Consider the following 16,767-nt stretch of genomic DNA (forward strand, 5'->3'; position numbering starts at 1 on the left):
CGATCGACAAGACAATCGCGGCGGATTCTGGCGACATTTGCAGCTCAACGTTGGTGGCTCTCGATCCCGTTTTTTGCCTGACGTCGATTGCCCACCTGCAGAGTGCCAAGATCTAATCCTGCGAATGATTTGCAGTGGAACGTTCCGCCAGTCGACAAGTTGTCATGATGACAACGTTGACCCGCAAGTCCAGGCACTGTAGACCACACCTTCTACGAGCCCTGGGGAGAGCCGGGCTCCTGGGCTCTTGGGTGAACCCAAAAAGTCGCGAGCTCGGGCTCCTGGGCTCTTGAGTTCAATAGGTTAAGTGAAAGGAGCCCTCCAGAACTGTGAGCCCTCGTTAAGGGCTCCCCATCACCTGTGTTAAATATCTCGCTGATGATTGGCCGTCATTGAAGTATCTCCAGGTTCTAACCTGAAAAGGCATAGGAAAGAGGGCTTCTCCTTGAGGGGAAGGAAGGACTATCGGCGACGCTGGGGTGGCCTCGGAGCGGCTGTACACATATGAGCGGCGCGAGATCTTCTAGTGTGGCGATCTTTGAGCTCGATCTTCTAGCGTGGCGCATCGATCACGCGAAGTTGCTCGCCTTAACTCTAGGTAAAATTGGCCAATCAGATATTACTATGAAGAGCCCGTCATAGATTTGAAGCTAAATTTGGGGAGCTCTGGAGGGGAGCCAATGGGGAGCCCGAACCAGGGCTCCTTGATCTCGTACTTACCATGAGGGAGCCCATTTTGTGCGACTTTTGGCTCGTTTTAGGGGGAGCCCACTTTTGAAGTAGACGGGCTCAGCTAACAAGACACACGCAGCTCGAATGTATGAAGCACGGCAGCAGCACCACGACGCGAATGGCGTACACGGCAATTGGTATGGAGTCTGACTGGCTGAAGAGGAGACCTGCAACTGCAACTGCAGACTAACCGGCAGTCAGATGCGCTTTGGATCAGGCAGAGAGTGGTGAGAATCTAGCCTACAGCACTCATAGATATGTACAAACACTACGTGGTACTGTACGTGTATGCTCTGTAGATGACGGCGTCCAGTGGGCCTCAAGCTGCGGGCAACCCCAAGGAGTTCTAGCTCGAGATCCACCGCAAGACGCACTTCCTGAACTTCACCGCGTTCGAGGCCACAGACGAGGACGTGACCACCGTCGGCGAGGAGCAGCAGAACCTTCGCATGAGCCAAAAGATAGTCAAGCTTGCGGCCAATGGCTCCATGATGGAGCCTCCATCAGACCCCCTCCCGAAAAGACCGCGCTTGAACGTGCTCGCTCAGTGTGAACAAAGCCCTCGCTCCTTATTGCGAATCCGTGGCTGATGAAATGTTGGTTACGACGAAGCATTGCAAAGCTGGACAGGAATCAAGCAAGACACAAATTCATGGCTATCGTGCAAGAAGCTCTATGTGCAATCTAAACGCATAGCAAATCGACTGCAGCTACCAGCTATCCATGCACGCTTACTACGAAGACGACACAGGTACAAGTCCTGCACTCCTTCTACAAGCGACCAAAGCACTCAGCGAAAACGAGCTTACAGCGCGGGGGCAGCCGTGGCCTCCACAACGGGGGCCGCAGCGACCTCGGACACAACATCGCCGGGCACGTTCAGCAGACCGCGGCCGTTGTTGATGCTCTTGAAGAAGTCGCCGAACACCAACGAGATGATAGCCATCAGCTTCATCAGAATGTTAAGGGCGGGGCCCGAGGTATCCTTCAGCGGGTCACCCACGGTGTCACCGATAACGGCGGCCTTGTGGATGGCGCTGCCCTTGCCTTGCACGATGAGCTTGCCGTCCTTGTCCTCAATGGACACGCAGCCCTTCTCCACGAACTTCTTGGCGTTGTCCCAGGCGCCACCAGTGTTCGACTGTGAAATGGCGAGCTGCACACCCGAGGTCAGGCCGCCGACAAGCAGACCAGACACGGCGTGCACACCGAAGAAGGTGCCGGCAACGATGGGGGACAGCATGACAAGAAGTCCAGGCGGGATCATCTCACGCAGAGAGGCGTCCGTCGAGATCTTGATGCAGCGGGCGTGGTCCGGAGGACCGTGGCCGGGGAGACCCTCAAGAAGACCGGGGATCGTGGCGAACTGGTGCTTCACCTCCTTGACCATCTCCATTGCGGCAACACCAACCGACTTCATCGTCAGGGCGGTGAACCAGTACGGCAGCATAGCACCCATGAACAGGCCAGCGAACGTGATCGGGGACAGGATGTTGATCGAGGTCTCCTCAATACGGGTCACGAAGCCACCGAACAGGGCCAGCGACACAAGAGCAGCCGAACCAATGGCGAAACCCTTGCCGATAGCAGCCGTCGTGTTACCGGCAGCGTCCAGAGCGTCGGTCTTGTCACGCACCTCAGCGGGCAGCTCAGCCATCTCGGCAATGCCACCAGCGTTGTCACAAATGGGGCCGTACACATCAATGGCCAGGCAAGTAGCGAGTGTGCCCAGGAAGCCGAGAGCGGCAAGGGCAACACCGTACATGCCGGCCATCGAGAAGCCGACGTACACAGCGAGCGAGATGATCGTGATCGGGATGATAGCCGACTTGTAACCAAGAGCAAGACCGTAGATGATGTTGGTGGCGGCGCCAGTCTCGCAAGCCTGGGCAACCTCACGCACGGGGTGGTAGCTGTGCGAGGTGAAGTACTCCGTCACGAAGCCGACGATGCAGCCGCCCCACAGGCCGACGGCAACGCAGTAGAAGGCGCGGATCGGGGTGACCTGGAACGAGCCACCGATCGAGAAGGTCGACGGCAGCAGCCACAGGGCAACGGGGATGATCAGGATGGTCATGAGCAGAGTGGAGCCGAACAGCTGCACCTTCAGCACAGTCTCGACGTCCTTCTCCTTCTTGACGGGCCACACGTGGGTGGCGAGGAAGCTGACGATGGCGGACACGAAGATGCCCGTAGCCGTAATCACCAGAGGGAACAGGACAGCGGGCCAGCCAGCGCCAATGATCTCGGGGCTCTGCGTCGAGATCACCAGGCACGCGCACGTGGACTCGGCGAGCGAGCCGAAAAGGTCCGAGCCCATACCAGCAACGTCACCGACGTTGTCGCCGACGTTGTCAGCAATGGTAGCGGGGTTACGCGGGTCGTCCTCGGGGATGTTCTCCACGACCTTGCCGGCAAGGTCGGCACCGACGTCGGCAGCCTTGGTGTAGATACCGCCACCCACACGGCCGAACATGGCAATCGAGGAACCGCCCAGGCCGTAGCCGGAGATAGCCTCGAACAGCTTCTTGTAGTCGGTCGACAGCGGGTACTGCGTCTCGAAGGCCTTGATCAGGATGAACAGCACCAGCAGGGCCATGGAGCTCAGTCCGAAGCCCATGACGGCACCGGCACGGAAGGCCGTGTTGAAGGCGTCGCGCCAGCCGCGGGCGCCCTCCTTCATGGCCGAGACCGTGGTACGGGCGTTCGAGTAGACGGCAACCATCATGCCCATGTAGCCGGCGGCCATGGACGTGAGGCCGCCGACAGCGAAGGCCGTGGCGTTCAGCGTGCCGAAGAGCCAGTCGAACTGCTTGCCGTCCTTGTTGACGAACGACGTGAGCACGAGCACGACGGCGCCGAAGACGATGATGAAGGCGAAGCACAGCGTGTACTCGGCCAGCAGGAAGGCGCGGGCGCCCTCCTGGATGGCGCAGAAGATCTCGAACAGGCGGTCGGCCGTCTGGTGGCGCACCTCGGACGCCAGCAGCGCGTAGCCATCACCGCGGCGCGTAACCTTGACCTTGGACACTTCCCAGAAGAGGTAGGCCGCGAACAGGATGCCGAAGACACCCGCGCTCACCACGTAGGCGTAGGCTTCGAAAGCTTCCGCCATGGTGCTCTTTAGATCCCCTCGACAGAATGCAGAAACGAAAATGCTTGGATCTTGCGGGTCGAAGGGGGAGGGAAACCAACGGCCAGCATGCGAAGATCCTTTCATTTGGTTTCTCTATGCGGTATACAGTGTTGCCGTGGTTGCCTTTCACCTTTGCGTCTGATTCCACTCGCCCCGGCTCTGCAAAGATTTGATTTTCATCTAGCCCCCATTCAGGGCGAATTTGGGCCGAGTTGGATACGCTGGGGTCCCATTATGGAGTATATGGCGATTTGTATGCCCCAACTTGAAGCGACAACGCCGGACTGCCTCAGCGTGCTCGGCGGCACGGCCTGATCCCCAGACGAGCGTCGAGCGACGTTGCTCGGTCCGACGCCACGCCGCATAGGTATCGTCACGCGAGTCGCGTGACGCGACCAGTGCAAGTGCAGGTACACGAACCCGGTCGGTGGTGTGCTCATTTTGCCGTTTGGGGGGGGGGAGCGAGGTTGCCATCATCGGGCTTGGTCCCAGCAAAGGTGGCGACCACTCTATTTTGCATGTTCGAAATCCGCTTCGCAGAGCAAAGCAAGTTGCTTGCTTACGACCATCTTGGCGCGCGCCTATTCTCGGGCTACTATTATACCCCTGTTGATGCCGGCGCCGTAACAGCGGAAGCGCAACGACGAATCCGCGATGGTCACTTTCGTCAACCTCAGCGGCTGCAGCAAGTATTTGTATTCTCTGGCTGCAGCAGGACAGCAGCAAGCTGTTTATATGGCCGTCCGCAGCCCGCAATGCGGAGTCCGCACTGCACATGCCGCTCGGCGAGTTGGAGTGGCGTCGGAATGGGCATCGAAATGGGTCTCGGTCCGTCCTTGCGCGTCAGACGCTTCCAGCGAAAAACCTTAAGAGCCGGTATCTCCTCGTTTCACTGAGTTAACGTAAGGAGACCCAGAACCGGTACCTCCGCCACGGGAAAAACCTCGCCCGGAAATCGAACCAGATTTCGCATAGAACGGCCGGCGAATCAGTCGGTATCTTTTTGCTTGGTTGAAGCTTCCGCGAACAAGCGACATGCGCCGCTGTCATCGAGCCGCCTTCGCGCCATGGTGCTTGGGCTGCGGACACTTTTGCCTGCATACGCTTTGCCTTGCCGAGGTCGGCCTGCCCCGACGAAGGTCCACCAGCCATTCGGAGCCCGCAGCATAAATACGGGCACGCGCTCGGCGCAGCTGCCCGCTAAAAGCGTTGAGGCCCACGCAACGCTCGTCGGGTTTCTGGCCGATTGAAGCAGCAGAGACTGGGCGCGTGGGTGCTCGGTGTGCGTGGCGAGCAATCCACGCAGCCCGGAGTCCGGGCCCCGGCGACGGCGAACGGCGTGGTGGATGGCCGCGCTCACAGCTGGAAGTGCGAGCGAGCAGTGCCGCCAGCGTCTGCCAGGCGGAATGAAGAGGCCGAACAACGAACGGGCCGGACAACCTCGAGCTCTAGCTGGTTTGGTGGCTCTGCAGACTGCTTCACGACCAGGTTACGCTGCAACGCAAGTATGTTCGGAGCGAAATATGGGCGAGCTAAGCGTTCCAATGTACGGTATTGTACATTTGCCGTGGTGCATTGCCGAAGTTGGTGATCTAAGTTGCATTTGTTGTGTGCATAAGTTTAGCTGTGTCCTCAACACGGTGCGTCCGCCGCTACCGGTATACGAAAAGCAGCAGCTTGCATGCAGCGAGCACAATCGGAATGGAGAGGAGTTAGATGCACCGAGCGAGTCCCATCTGTGAGCAGCCCAATTGTCGGCGCTAGTTTTGGAAAGAGTGTAATGCGCTGCTGGCCGACCTTAGAGTTGCGGGGCGAACCCCATGAAGCGCGATTTGACGCGAGGTATCGAGCAGCGATACATTCGTTCAGCCGGCGCGTGGGTCTGGTCACCAGACTCTGGTGACAATAGTGTCATTATCAGACAGACGCGCCTGAACTCGGCTAGCCAAAATCGCCGATCAGCCTCGTTAGAGGAATATCAAAAGCAGACAGCTAGTAGTATACGCCAGTAGCATTTGGTTCATAGGGCAAATGGCAAATGGTATCTGTCTCGCGCGGCATGCTGTGCAGAAGTCATTCAATAGATGGATCCGAGTCACCCAGTACTCGATTCGGATTGGCCAATCACCTTGAAGTTGTTCGGTCTCTCTGGTACCTTTATGGTCAGCCTGCATTTTGGCCAAGTGCGCCCCACAGCTAGAAGCATCCGACTCTAGTTTTATCAAGCGGTTGCCCACGATATCCCTAAGCATTATGGAGCGGTTGCGGACGATATTCATAAAATCTTAGCACAAACAATCTTGAGAAAAATGTGCAGGCATTAGTAGTTAGTCTGACGTTGCCTTACGCGCTCTTAAGCACTTCATTGTGCCGCGTTCGAGTACCCTCTCGTCCTGCAGCCACTTCCGTCTCCTGAAGGAGAAACAGCAGCAGCGGGTACATCAAGTGCTGGAAGAAGGCATAGTTCACTCGGCCGTTACCGTTTGGGTCGGCCAGCACACTGAGCTGCTTCATTTCCGTCATCGTCCCGACAGGAAACCCATGGGTTTGAGCGAGCTGCTTGAGGGCTTCATGAAAATCGTCAACCGAGATGACGCCCAAATGCCCGTGGTCAAAGCTCTCGAAGCAGTCGTAGCTGGCTTGACGAACAACATTTTCGCTCGGAAGCCCTACCGAAGTGAAGTCCCAAACGCCCATCTCATGAAGCAGTGCGGATTTCTCGGACAGAGTGGCCACGTCCACCAGCTCGCGCATATACTTCGCTAGTTGAGGGATGATTTTTTGGTAGTAGACCAAGTGATCGGGTGAACCAGCGCGCTCTTCGGTCAGCGCGACAAGCTGCATGATTTGATACGGCGACAAGAGCAGCTTTTGCATCCCCTTCAGAGCTGCTTTCACCTCCTTCTGCGTTAGGCGTTGCTTTAGGTGCGTCGACGCACCTTGCAGGTTCCGCTTCTCGAAGGCCTGGAATTGGTGCAGCAAGTACTTTTCCATGCGATCAAGAAAGCCTCTGCGCTGGAATCGAAAGATCATTCGGCGTACACGTCGTAATAGCGGTCCGAGTTTCTCGCAGAGCACTTCCTCAATGCCATTTGCGTTGGTTTTGGTCTCAGCGAGAGCTAGTGTGAGGTTGATCTCGGCTTCGCTGAGGAGGAGCTGTGGCGTCTCCAGAACTCCTCGTAACTGGTGGCGAGTCATTCGTGGATGCTGTTTCGCTGACGAGCCACGACGACCAGTGGACGACCGTCGGCGGGATGTTGAACGCATCTCAGCATCCTCTTCAGCAGCAGCAGCAGCAGCAGCAGGAGACGTATCATCAGCAGTAGGTGCCGCCTCCGGAGAAACTTCTTCTTCTTCATCCTCATCCTCTTCTTCATTTTCGCCCTCTTTAGTCTCCTCCAGAACCCCGATGGTCATGTCTTGTTGTGCTTCCATCTCGGCAGCGGCGCGACGAGCAGCCATGGCGTTGGCAGCCTCTGCTGCACGTTCTGCGTGCGCTTCGAGCAGAGCCACCAGTTTTTCCACAGTGTAGTGAGTCTGACGGGCTGACACCACCTCAAATGCGTCCAGAGCTTCGTCATCCTCTTCAGTGCCGACTGTCATCTGGTCTATATTGCTTGCACTGCCGTCCCCACTCATCGTATCGATCATGTCTGCGGCGACAGCCACAAGGTCTCCATACGCCACCATATCGTCTCGGTCGGAAGCGGCAAGAGCGAGCAGCACTTCGCGTGGCGCAACCCGCGGATTGAGTTCTAACGCGTCCACAGTCTCGCGGAAGACCTCGACCAGCAGTTTGCCGTCGTTGTACGAGTCGCTGTGTTGCATTTGCTCCAGAAGATACTCCTCCATGGCCTCGCGCTCATGCTCGCGTTGCTCCACCTCACGGGCGCGCATGACCGAAGGCACGCGAGTTGAGGCAAACTCGTCGCTGAGATCCACGAGCTGAGCTGCTCGCAACTGCAGTTTGCGTCGCAGCACGCGGTCAAGCACCGCTTCGTCGAAGTTGACGGCCTCGAGGTCGTGGAAGTGCGTGTCCTGCTCCACAGTGAACCCCCGCACTCGCTGGTGGTCGGCGCTCAGATGGAAGCAGAGCCGCGCCACTGCTTCGGGGGCGGGCATCTCGGTCGTGGGCTTGCTGAAGGTGGCCATCATGCGAGACATTGAGTCTTTGCCGCTGGCGACAGCCGTCACGTGGAACTTGTACGAGAGGCGGCCGCACGCCGCCCACTGCGAGAGCAGCGCCTGGACGGCGTGCTGGGAGTCGCTTGCATCTGCCATGGCGCTCGATGCGGACGAGCACTAACAACGTAGCTAACTGCCTGCTGGAGGCACGCTATGTATAGATCGTGGAGCAGGGTGGAATGGCTACACATGCGCCACCCCGTGATTGGTCGATCTAGTTGAAGTGAGAAGATAGCCATTTGCAACTGGATTTCTCAAGTGCGGAATAGGGAATCCGGTGGATGCAGTTTGCCGCTAACCAGCCGCTGGAGATAGACTTCTTCTCTGTGAGGCTGTGGGGGTAGTATCCTATACAAATGCAGCGGTTTGGGTGGCAACGATGCTGTCTCACGTTCGAAAGAAGTCATTGACAGCTTGGTTAGTCACTTCCGGACTTGCTCCGTGTCCAACGCAACGCGCTACAGGTAAGGGTGAGGTGCTACTGAATGAGAAAAGCGAGAGCGAACAGCAGCAGCCAGACGGAGCTGACGCTGGTCGAGGCCACCAGGCGGCCTCGACGTGGCCTGGTGATCAACAGCTTCTCGTGCGCCCCAGCCACGGGCGTCTGGTACTACCGAGTGGACGTGTCCGCGTACGAAGAGGAACTACTGTCGACGTTCATCGATGAGAAGGAGAACGAAAACGACGATGGCTCCAGCGACGACGGTCGCAGATCCAGTCACACTGACTCACGGGCAGACGCGGACGTGGAGCACTACTCCATCCTGAGACGCTACAACGACTTCCTGCAGCTGTACGAACAGATCCGCTCTGTGGTCATTGCTACCGAGGGAAATGCATGTAGTTTGCCTCCGTTCCCAGGCAAAGAGTACATATCATCGGCGCTGATTGGTTTGCTGTGGCGCGGGTCGTCGTCGAAGACTGTACTGGAAGAACGACGCGCCAAGTTCGAGGTGCTGCTGCAGTGGATTGAGAACCACCCCATTGCCCGCAACTGCCCGGCGTTCATGATGTTCCTGGGTAAACCTCCGCAGACCACAGACGGCTACGTCAGCCTAAAAGAGTACGCGTCGCCAGACTGGCTGTCGTCGCTGCAGCAGGTGACGCAGGGCGTCGAGGGTCGCAAGCGCCGGTACTCAGCCGGTAGCTCAGCTATCCGATCCATGCTGGAGAGATCCACTTCGGAGGCGTCTGGGCGTTCTCATCGCCCACGTCTTCAAGCTGTTAAGGAGGTGTCTTCAAAACGTGTGCTAGGCAAGCGTCGGAATCGTTCTGCTCACCGCACTCTGCGTGTCGAGCCGCCGTGTAAGAAGGTGGCGCTGCCTGTTGCAGTAGCAAGTGCTATGGACAGCCAGAAGCTGCCTAACGCAGAACAAGTTCCCCTCGTGCCACAGACTTTGCGTAGAGAGAAACGTTGCTCAAGTGGAAAGCAACACCTGAACGAGGAGATTCATAGCGTGACCGTTTAAGAACATCATCGTAATTTGATTAAGTATTCTTCTTCTTGTCACTCAGTCTTGTTAACTGTATGCATTCTAGTCGCCGTCATTGCCGTCGTCGAGGTCCAGCACGTCTTCTTCCTCTTCAATGTCGTCGACTGAGTCGGCATCTTCATCTTCGTCGTGCTCCACGTGCTGTGGGAAGTAGTAGTCGTCGCCCTTTTCCTCCGCGTCTCGGTTTGTGCGGCGGTGACGGTGATGACCACGCCTGGGACGCCTTTGTTCGCTGTCTCCTGTTGCCTCCGGTTGCGACGCCTTGCTCTTCTTCTTCCGATGCAAGACCTTCGGAGACTTGGCAAGGGGTTTGAGTGAATCTGCGTGAGCGTTGTCATCGAGGAACGTCGCCACAGACACAGCATCAAGCACATTATCACGATACGCCTTCGCCGCCAGCACCTTCTTGCGCGTATCAGGGTCACGTTGGCGCCGGAAGAGCACCATGCGGTGCTGGCCCCGTTCAGCATCTGGCAGCAGGTTCTCGAGCGACAGCTTTAAGCGCGTCGAGTCGATCCAGGCGAAACTCAGCGTGCGGTGCTTGTGCATGAGCTTGTCGATCCACTGCTTCTCATACGGCTGAAACCGCTGTCCTCTAAGGAAGAGCACGCATCCGGACCGCGACAGACAGCGCGCCTCTAGCTGCGCCGAGTTCTGCACCTGCTGCATGGTCTTCTTGGTCCGGGCCTTGACGTGTTTGGCCAGCGCCGTGGCCGACTGCAGGTGGTTGAGGAAAACTTGCTTGGGATTCTCCCCATTGGCCACCGTGAAGACTGTGGGCGAGATGCTGGTCCGGATGCCGTAGCGCTTGAGCACCGACTTGCCCGACGTCGGCAGCTTCTGCTTGCAGTCCAAGACCCCCACGAAGCTCTTGCCCGCCAAACGCGGCGACACCTTGTCGAACACCTCGGGAAGCACGTCGTCTGGCCCCGAGCACAGCACCACCCAGGGCTCCCCGGAGCGGAAGACGCGCTCCATCATGGCCGAGTCCGACACCTCGAGGCGGTAGACGTGGTCTTGCGACGTGGAGAACTGCAGGAACGCCGAGCCGAAGAGCGCCACCACGATCACGCCCACGGACACCAGCACGTACCAGTGGTCGCGCCACATGCGGTTCCGCAGGAACATCTTCATATCGCGAGCAGAGCTCGACTGCGCCCCGCCCGCTTGCCCTCGCGCCATCGGTATCCTATCTCCTTCGAAAATGGGCAACTTTGCGGTGACGTTGCCCAAATTTGGGTAATACAAAATCAAACTTTCATTTATGCTACCGTCAAAATTCAACAATTTGAAATTCATGGACAACGCGAAAGACCGGCATTTACCCCAACTGCTTCTCCGCGATGATCTCGCCTCTGAAAGACATCATGATTGGCCTAACGCTCGCCATTGGGGTGGGTTTGATCTATAAAGACCGGAAGGACGGAGAAATGGACCGCATCAACCGATTCTACAAGAGGCAGGCGGCTCGGGAGGCGAAGCAGCAGCAGCAGCAGCAGCAGCAGCAGGAGGGCATCCACGACGCTGAGTAAAACGCTGAACGCAATGGAATCCAGCGATCTGGCAGTGCTATCGTACTATGTGAATTTGTCGTTGTTGTGGCATCAGCTGGAGGATCCTCCGTGGTGATTTTGATGCAAAAAACCTATTCCAGCAGACGCGAATCGGACGATCAAAAGTTTAAGAATGCGAGCTTATTGATACAAGCGGAGTCAGCTATTCCACGCTCATGTTTGGAAATAACTATTCTCATTGCTAGCCATGCCAACAGGTCCATCCTAGCTCAGGATTCTGGAGATGTCTGTGTGCAAAAGGCTTTCGAGTTGGTGCAGCAGACTTCAATCGTCCTTCAGCCCCGTCAAAGTCGATTTGGTCCATAAACACAAAAATGATCAACATCAGTTGATACAGATCACAATTTCAAGCCATGCTGCCGCGTGTACGTGTCCTGCTAGTGCTGGTGCTGGCGCTGGCCTCCGTGGCCTCGGCGACGGCCGAAGCTTTCGCCACGCAGGATCCGAAGGCCCTGGAGATCGCAGACCACCAGCACCACGGAAGTCACGAGCCCGAGAGCGACGGCGTCGTCGTGCGCTGCCGCTCGTGCGGCGCCCCCGTCGCCTACAAGAAGTGCGTGCCCCCTCCCTCCGCCTTGTGCGTCATTCTGCGCCTGACTCATTTGCATCCATCCATGTCACTGTCTTGCTGCTGATGCAGGGACTACATCGAGCTGCACGACACGTCCAACGCAGTCGGAAGTCGCCGCGAGGCCGTTTTGGGCGACGACGCCGAGATTTTCACCTTCGTGAACCCCAGCAGAGTGAGCTCTCGCCGCTTCTTCCATTGCTGCAAACTTACGGCGAACTTACTTGTCACCCGTGATTGGATTGTACTTTGTTGCAGGCAGAGTTCGAGCTCGCGGGCTTCAAGAAGGTGGTGGGGCTGGAGGGCGAGGTCTTCTCCAAGAAGGCGACGGTGTTTGACGACTACAGCTGGCGGGACATTCGCTGCAGTAGCTGCAAGAGGCACATTGGGTGCGTTGTGTGCTGTCTCTGATACTTTATGGTACTGTGTTATGGTTCTAATGCTTATTTCACTGATGGGGCTAATGCAGGTGGGCATTCTACCACGACGAGTTGCAGCAGTGCATCAACACGCAGCTGGTGGAGTCCATTACAGCCAAGAGAGCCAAGGAGAAACTGCTCGCGTCGACCGCGGAGAAGGAACGGAAGGCCGAAATCGTGAGGAAGGAGCTGGAAGGTCAATGCCTCTTCGCTGCTGCGGGCTGGTGGACGTACGAGGTCTGCTACAAGAAAGAGGTCCGTCAATTCCACCAAGAAGCGGACGGATCTCGCCCCAGTGACTGGAGCATGGGCGTGTACGTTCCTGATGCTCAGGAGAAGGACACTGGTTACGAGGGCACCGATGTCGTTCAGTACTTCGCGGGTGGCCAGCACTGTGATGAGAATGGTGAGCTCCGCAGCACCAAGGTCGTGTACTCGTGCTGCAAGTCCCGTCCGAAGGACATTTCGGTGGAAAAAGTGGACGAGCCTGCGCTGTGCACGTACCTTATCAGTGTATGCGTACCAAGCTTGTGTGACACGGAGCAGGATGAAGAGCAGGACGCGGCCGAAAACGAGCTAATTATTGAGTCCTGCAAAGAGAAATTCGACGCTACCCACGCCGATGCACCAAAGCCGTCCACGTTTGCTGGTTTGCGCTGGTCCACTGTTATCTCAGAAGACAGCAGCGAGCTGGACTGGGCTCGACGGATGCAGTTTGCAGACTGAAAGGTGATTTTTGTCGTCGTGTAGAGGTTTTTTTCTTGACGATAAATGCCATTTACTTTATCCTTGTCTTCTCGTGTGTGTGATATCAGCCGACGGAGGCTTAGTGTAAGAAGGCGAAGTGTGAAACTAACTACCTGGTGTATGTATGCGTGTTTCCCCCCTAGATCAGGAAGCGCGGATCTACAAGCGTGCTTCTTGCAATATTGCCCCTACCGACATGAGCTCGGGCAGAAAGCAGCACCATTTGGAGTGCGTACGTTGCCAGGGCCGATACTGCATGGTTGCCGACCCAGAGGTCGAACAAGCAAAAACACTATCAAGGTATACCGTGAGATTCTTACCAAGAAAAATGAGAAGCTCAACGTGGTTTCGTACCAGGAGGTCAAGCAGCATGAGCTCATTTTCGATACCCAGGAGCAACGAGGACTTGGCGAATCTGGAGTTAGTATCTGCCAACAAACAGGACCATGGTGAGCTCCGTGCGCTTTGGAAGTTCAGGCATTCAAGGGAAGCCGCATCATACCTGGTAGAAAAAGTGACTGCTTGCTGAAGGACATGTCCGGTGGGATATCAAGGAAGCGCGTCAAACAGGTGTGTGCACGGTAAATCCGCCATCGAAACCTGTCGTTTTGGTTTTCTGCGAACGCTTGCAAGAAGTCCCGCAACTGGTCAGCGTTCTGTACCATGCTCTCCGTTGTCAGCGTGCCGCTCTGTCGCTTCAACTCTGCACTTTTCAATGGAAGCGTCGGTGGACTCTTTGGCGTGAACGACCGCTGGATAAGCCCCTCGCCGCTACCACGACTGCCTTCAAAGTTGTCACCTCGCACCGAAGAGTACAAATTACGGAACTTTCGCTTCCATTTTCGAGTGACGAATACTTCAAATGTTTGGCAGTCGGGAAACGTGGAGTCAAGGTGGCGACCGGCCGTAAGTCCGGCCTCTTCCTGCTTGAGCTGGTCCACTAACTCCTTCATACTCCCGTCGGCAAATGGATGCGGTGATCGACAATGGAGATAAAACCCATGGTACGTCTCATCCAGGAAGAAACAGCTCACCTTCGACACAGTGCACAGGTCGATGAATAGCTGTTCTCGTGGTTCATCGATGTACCGTTCGTAGATCCCCCACTTCCAGAGTCTTTGGCCCACCCAGATGAGAAGCCACCAGATCGACACATTGGCGAAGCGCAAGTACGGATTGACTTGGCCATCATCTGCATCAGTTGCTGTTGCACTCGTCGAAACGGTGACGTACCGCATTTGACCGCGCGGAACAGGAAGTGCCAGAAGTCTCAAGTTGCACCCGTACAGAAGGAAAAGCATTGAGATGAGCGTGAACTGGAGCGACGTTTTTCGAGCGGTCTGCAGTTTATTCCACTCGTTGACAACCAGGATCATGCGCCACACACTTATTGGAGCGTGGGTGGGTTTGGCCGAGTCAATGTCCATGATAGTGGCGCGGGGCTTCTCCCAATCGACGAAGAAGAGCTGCAGTTTAGCTTGACGATGTACGCGACGAAAGACCGAAACCAGTTGGCAAAAGAACGAAAGTGGAAGCAGCAGTCGAAACGGGTAATACTCATCGACGCCACTTTCTAGAGCGTCAAAGTTCACTTCAGGAAGCATCAGAATGGTGCTGGACTGCATCCGGAATACCATGAACAAGTAGCTGCACATCAAAAACATGACCACGAAGGAAACCGGCCCAAAGATGGATGCACTGTAAGCCGTCAGAGTAGAGAGCAGCTTCCACGTCACATTCTCCACGATTTCATTTCGGATGCTACGTCTGTACCAGTTGAAGGTTTGGAGCAGGATCCGGCAGCCGGCAAGGACACACCCCACGGTAAACAACGATTTTGCGGCCGACCAAAACCCATCAGTGTTGGAAGTGTACGTGACGCGAAATAACAGCGGAACGGATCGGGGGTTCTGCGTGTCGACGTAGTGTATTGTCAACAGCGGGGCGTAGATGAAGTGGGGATCGGTGGTTTGCGTATTGATGGTGAGCGTTATAGTCTCGGCGTATCGGACGACCTCAGCGGAGGGTTCACCGACGGATACTCCAGTTTGATCATCGTACAAGAAGAAGCGGTGGCTCAGAAAATCGTTCGTGGTGTCGCTATCTTGGTTGACGAGAACCCCATTGATGTCACGGTAATTCAAATTCTTCACGGGAACCGGGACGTATCGTCCGTCTTCTCCATCGCCTTTGGACTCGTCAATTAGAAACAATTCGTACAGCACCAGCGACGGCGGCTGCAGAAGATTCAGATCGCACGAGTACTCGGACACTGTGCTAACGCCGAATCGCATCCACGAAGGTGAATCTGTTGCGGCAGTACTGCTCTCAGGATGGCAATATTCCAGTTCATTTGTCAACGAGCGGAATCCGATCAACATGCCGTTCACAAAGTAACTGGCCAGAATGAATGAGAGTTTGCTGGTACCCCCGTCGCTTGATTCGGTGTCAGTCGACATCTATTAAATACATCGCGGAAGGTTGTTAGCTCTGGACAGTTTTCTGACCAACGAGGCGTAAGGAATATCGTACCTTCATGGATACTGGCGTTTGAAGCACGCTGGATGCTACAGAACGGTAGTTCAAAAATGGCAACGTAGTATACCATCCGTTGATGTTGTTCACTGTCGATGAACGACCACTGCGCTGAATTAAATCAAACACTGCACAGGACGGTGCCGCTGGATCCAAATGCTGCAGAACACACAGATTCCCAAGAGCTTGGCACGCAACCAGATCTCTCTCACTTTGGTAGAAATAACATTCAGTGGTAGCGGCGAGGAAAATATCGTCAAGCAAGGCACTCGAGACGGACAAGACTGAGTCCGAGCTACCTGTTTCTTCCTTCAGGAATGACGAGTACACCAATTCATTGGCGGAGCTGAGAGTGACCTTGGAGCTGATCAAGTCGGTATGCGCTTTGTGAACGCACTTCTGGATGCCCATAAAGGAGCTCAATACCTCTTGATAGTCGCTGGGGCAAGTGCAGATGAACGTATCGTCTGCAACCACCATCGCAGGATCTGGACATGGCTTGCAAGTATTCGCTAAGCTGTCAGCAATTGTGTTGTCGACACAAACCACACACTCTTTTGCGGTGAGAAAGCTACCGTTCTACAACATGTTAGTTTATGTTGATCAGATCGTGCTTGATGAGGGTATCATGAACTTTTGATGCGTACCTCGCTCTTTTCTTGGATAATTGAATTTTCACCGCACATGCACTCGTGAGTGGATTCGTTGACGCCGAGTGTAGAGTTGCCACATGGCATGCATCGAGAAGAATCCCTGGATGGAACTTCATTCGAGGGACAAGCCGTGCATACGTCGAGACTGCACGGCGCCGGCCAGATTAATTCACACGTGGATTCGTTTCTCAACTTCCAGATAGCGTCAGGTCTGCAATCAACAACGTACGTCAGAACCCCCATGGTGACTAGAGCAGATGGATCCATTCGTGTTCTTACTCGCACGTGCAAGTGGTCTGTAACCCAGGGATTCGTGAATTGTTATCTGGAATCTGAGCACGTGAAGGAAACACCCCTTAGTCACGAACTGCACTAGAGCATCAAGCACAGATCTTACCAGCAAGGGGTTCAATAGTGTAGATGCTCCATTTGCTGTGACGCACTGGCTGCAGGTAAGCGCCGATTCATCGTAGAACTCGATGGATGCGTTGCATGTGTGACTCAATGCTACTGCTGTTGTGTTGCTTCCAGAGGATACGAAGAGCTGCGCTGGTAAAACCACTTGCGCTGCGACGTGTGTATCATCGACGACAAACAACCACGAGTAGAACAACGCTAGCACACCCAGCAGCGGAGTCATAGCAATGTAAGAGGAGACGTCTAGCGGCCTGGGAAAGCTTTTTCAAGAAAAGTGACTCTTCAATTGGAGTTACTCGGTAAGTTCA

At 55.6% G+C, this 16,767-nt stretch overlaps 6 protein-coding genes across 6 annotated transcripts; 2 read left to right on the forward strand and 4 right to left on the reverse strand.

Moving 5' to 3' along the window:
- Positions 1-757: 757 nt before the first annotated feature.
- On the reverse strand, positions 758-3,847 carry PHYSODRAFT_255048 (pyrophosphatase; the record flags this gene model as incomplete). The annotated part of the gene is made up of 2 exons (XM_009520634.1): positions 758-793; positions 1,661-3,847. 2 exons carry the CDS (start codon positions 3,845-3,847, stop codon positions 758-760), a joined length of 2,223 nt encoding a protein of 740 aa, XP_009518929.1.
- A 2,364-nt stretch (positions 3,848-6,211) lies between these two features.
- Positions 6,212-8,149, reverse strand: PHYSODRAFT_255079 (hypothetical protein; the record flags this gene model as incomplete). Its single annotated transcript, XM_009520635.1, has 1 exon — positions 6,212-8,149. The coding sequence occupies one exon, from the start codon at positions 8,147-8,149 to the stop codon at positions 6,212-6,214; it is 1,938 nt and encodes a 645-aa protein (XP_009518930.1).
- Positions 8,150-8,491: 342 nt separating this feature from the next.
- PHYSODRAFT_556303 (hypothetical protein) lies at positions 8,492-9,522 on the forward strand (the record flags this gene model as incomplete). The annotated part of the gene is made up of 1 exon (XM_009520636.1): positions 8,492-9,522. Exon 1 carries the CDS (start codon positions 8,539-8,541, stop codon positions 9,520-9,522), a length of 984 nt encoding a protein of 327 aa, XP_009518931.1. The 5' UTR covers positions 8,492-8,538.
- Positions 9,523-9,588: 66 nt separating this feature from the next.
- On the reverse strand, positions 9,589-10,728 carry PHYSODRAFT_255011 (hypothetical protein; the record flags this gene model as incomplete). The annotated part of the gene is made up of 2 exons (XM_009520637.1): positions 9,589-9,725; positions 9,756-10,728. The coding sequence occupies 2 exons, from the start codon at positions 10,726-10,728 to the stop codon at positions 9,589-9,591; spliced, it is 1,110 nt and encodes a 369-aa protein (XP_009518932.1).
- A 161-nt stretch (positions 10,729-10,889) lies between these two features.
- On the forward strand, positions 10,890-12,833 carry PHYSODRAFT_324834 (hypothetical protein; the record flags this gene model as incomplete). The annotated part of the gene is made up of 6 exons (XM_009520638.1): positions 10,890-11,074; positions 11,318-11,409; positions 11,502-11,673; positions 11,761-11,863; positions 11,947-12,077; positions 12,158-12,833. 6 exons carry the CDS (start codon positions 10,890-10,892, stop codon positions 12,831-12,833), a joined length of 1,359 nt encoding a protein of 452 aa, XP_009518933.1.
- Positions 12,834-12,993: 160 nt separating this feature from the next.
- Positions 12,994-16,126, reverse strand: PHYSODRAFT_480509 (hypothetical protein; the record flags this gene model as incomplete). Its single annotated transcript, XM_009520639.1, has 5 exons — positions 12,994-13,146; positions 13,209-13,282; positions 13,357-15,313; positions 15,387-15,968; positions 16,037-16,126. 5 exons carry the CDS (start codon positions 16,124-16,126, stop codon positions 12,994-12,996), a joined length of 2,856 nt encoding a protein of 951 aa, XP_009518934.1.
- Positions 16,127-16,767: the final 641 nt, after the last annotated feature.

This window comes from Phytophthora sojae, assembly GCF_000149755.1.
Source record: "Phytophthora sojae unplaced genomic scaffold PHYSOscaffold_2, whole genome shotgun sequence".
In the NCBI taxonomy this organism is placed as follows: domain Eukaryota; phylum Oomycota; class Peronosporomycetes; order Peronosporales; family Peronosporaceae; genus Phytophthora; species Phytophthora sojae.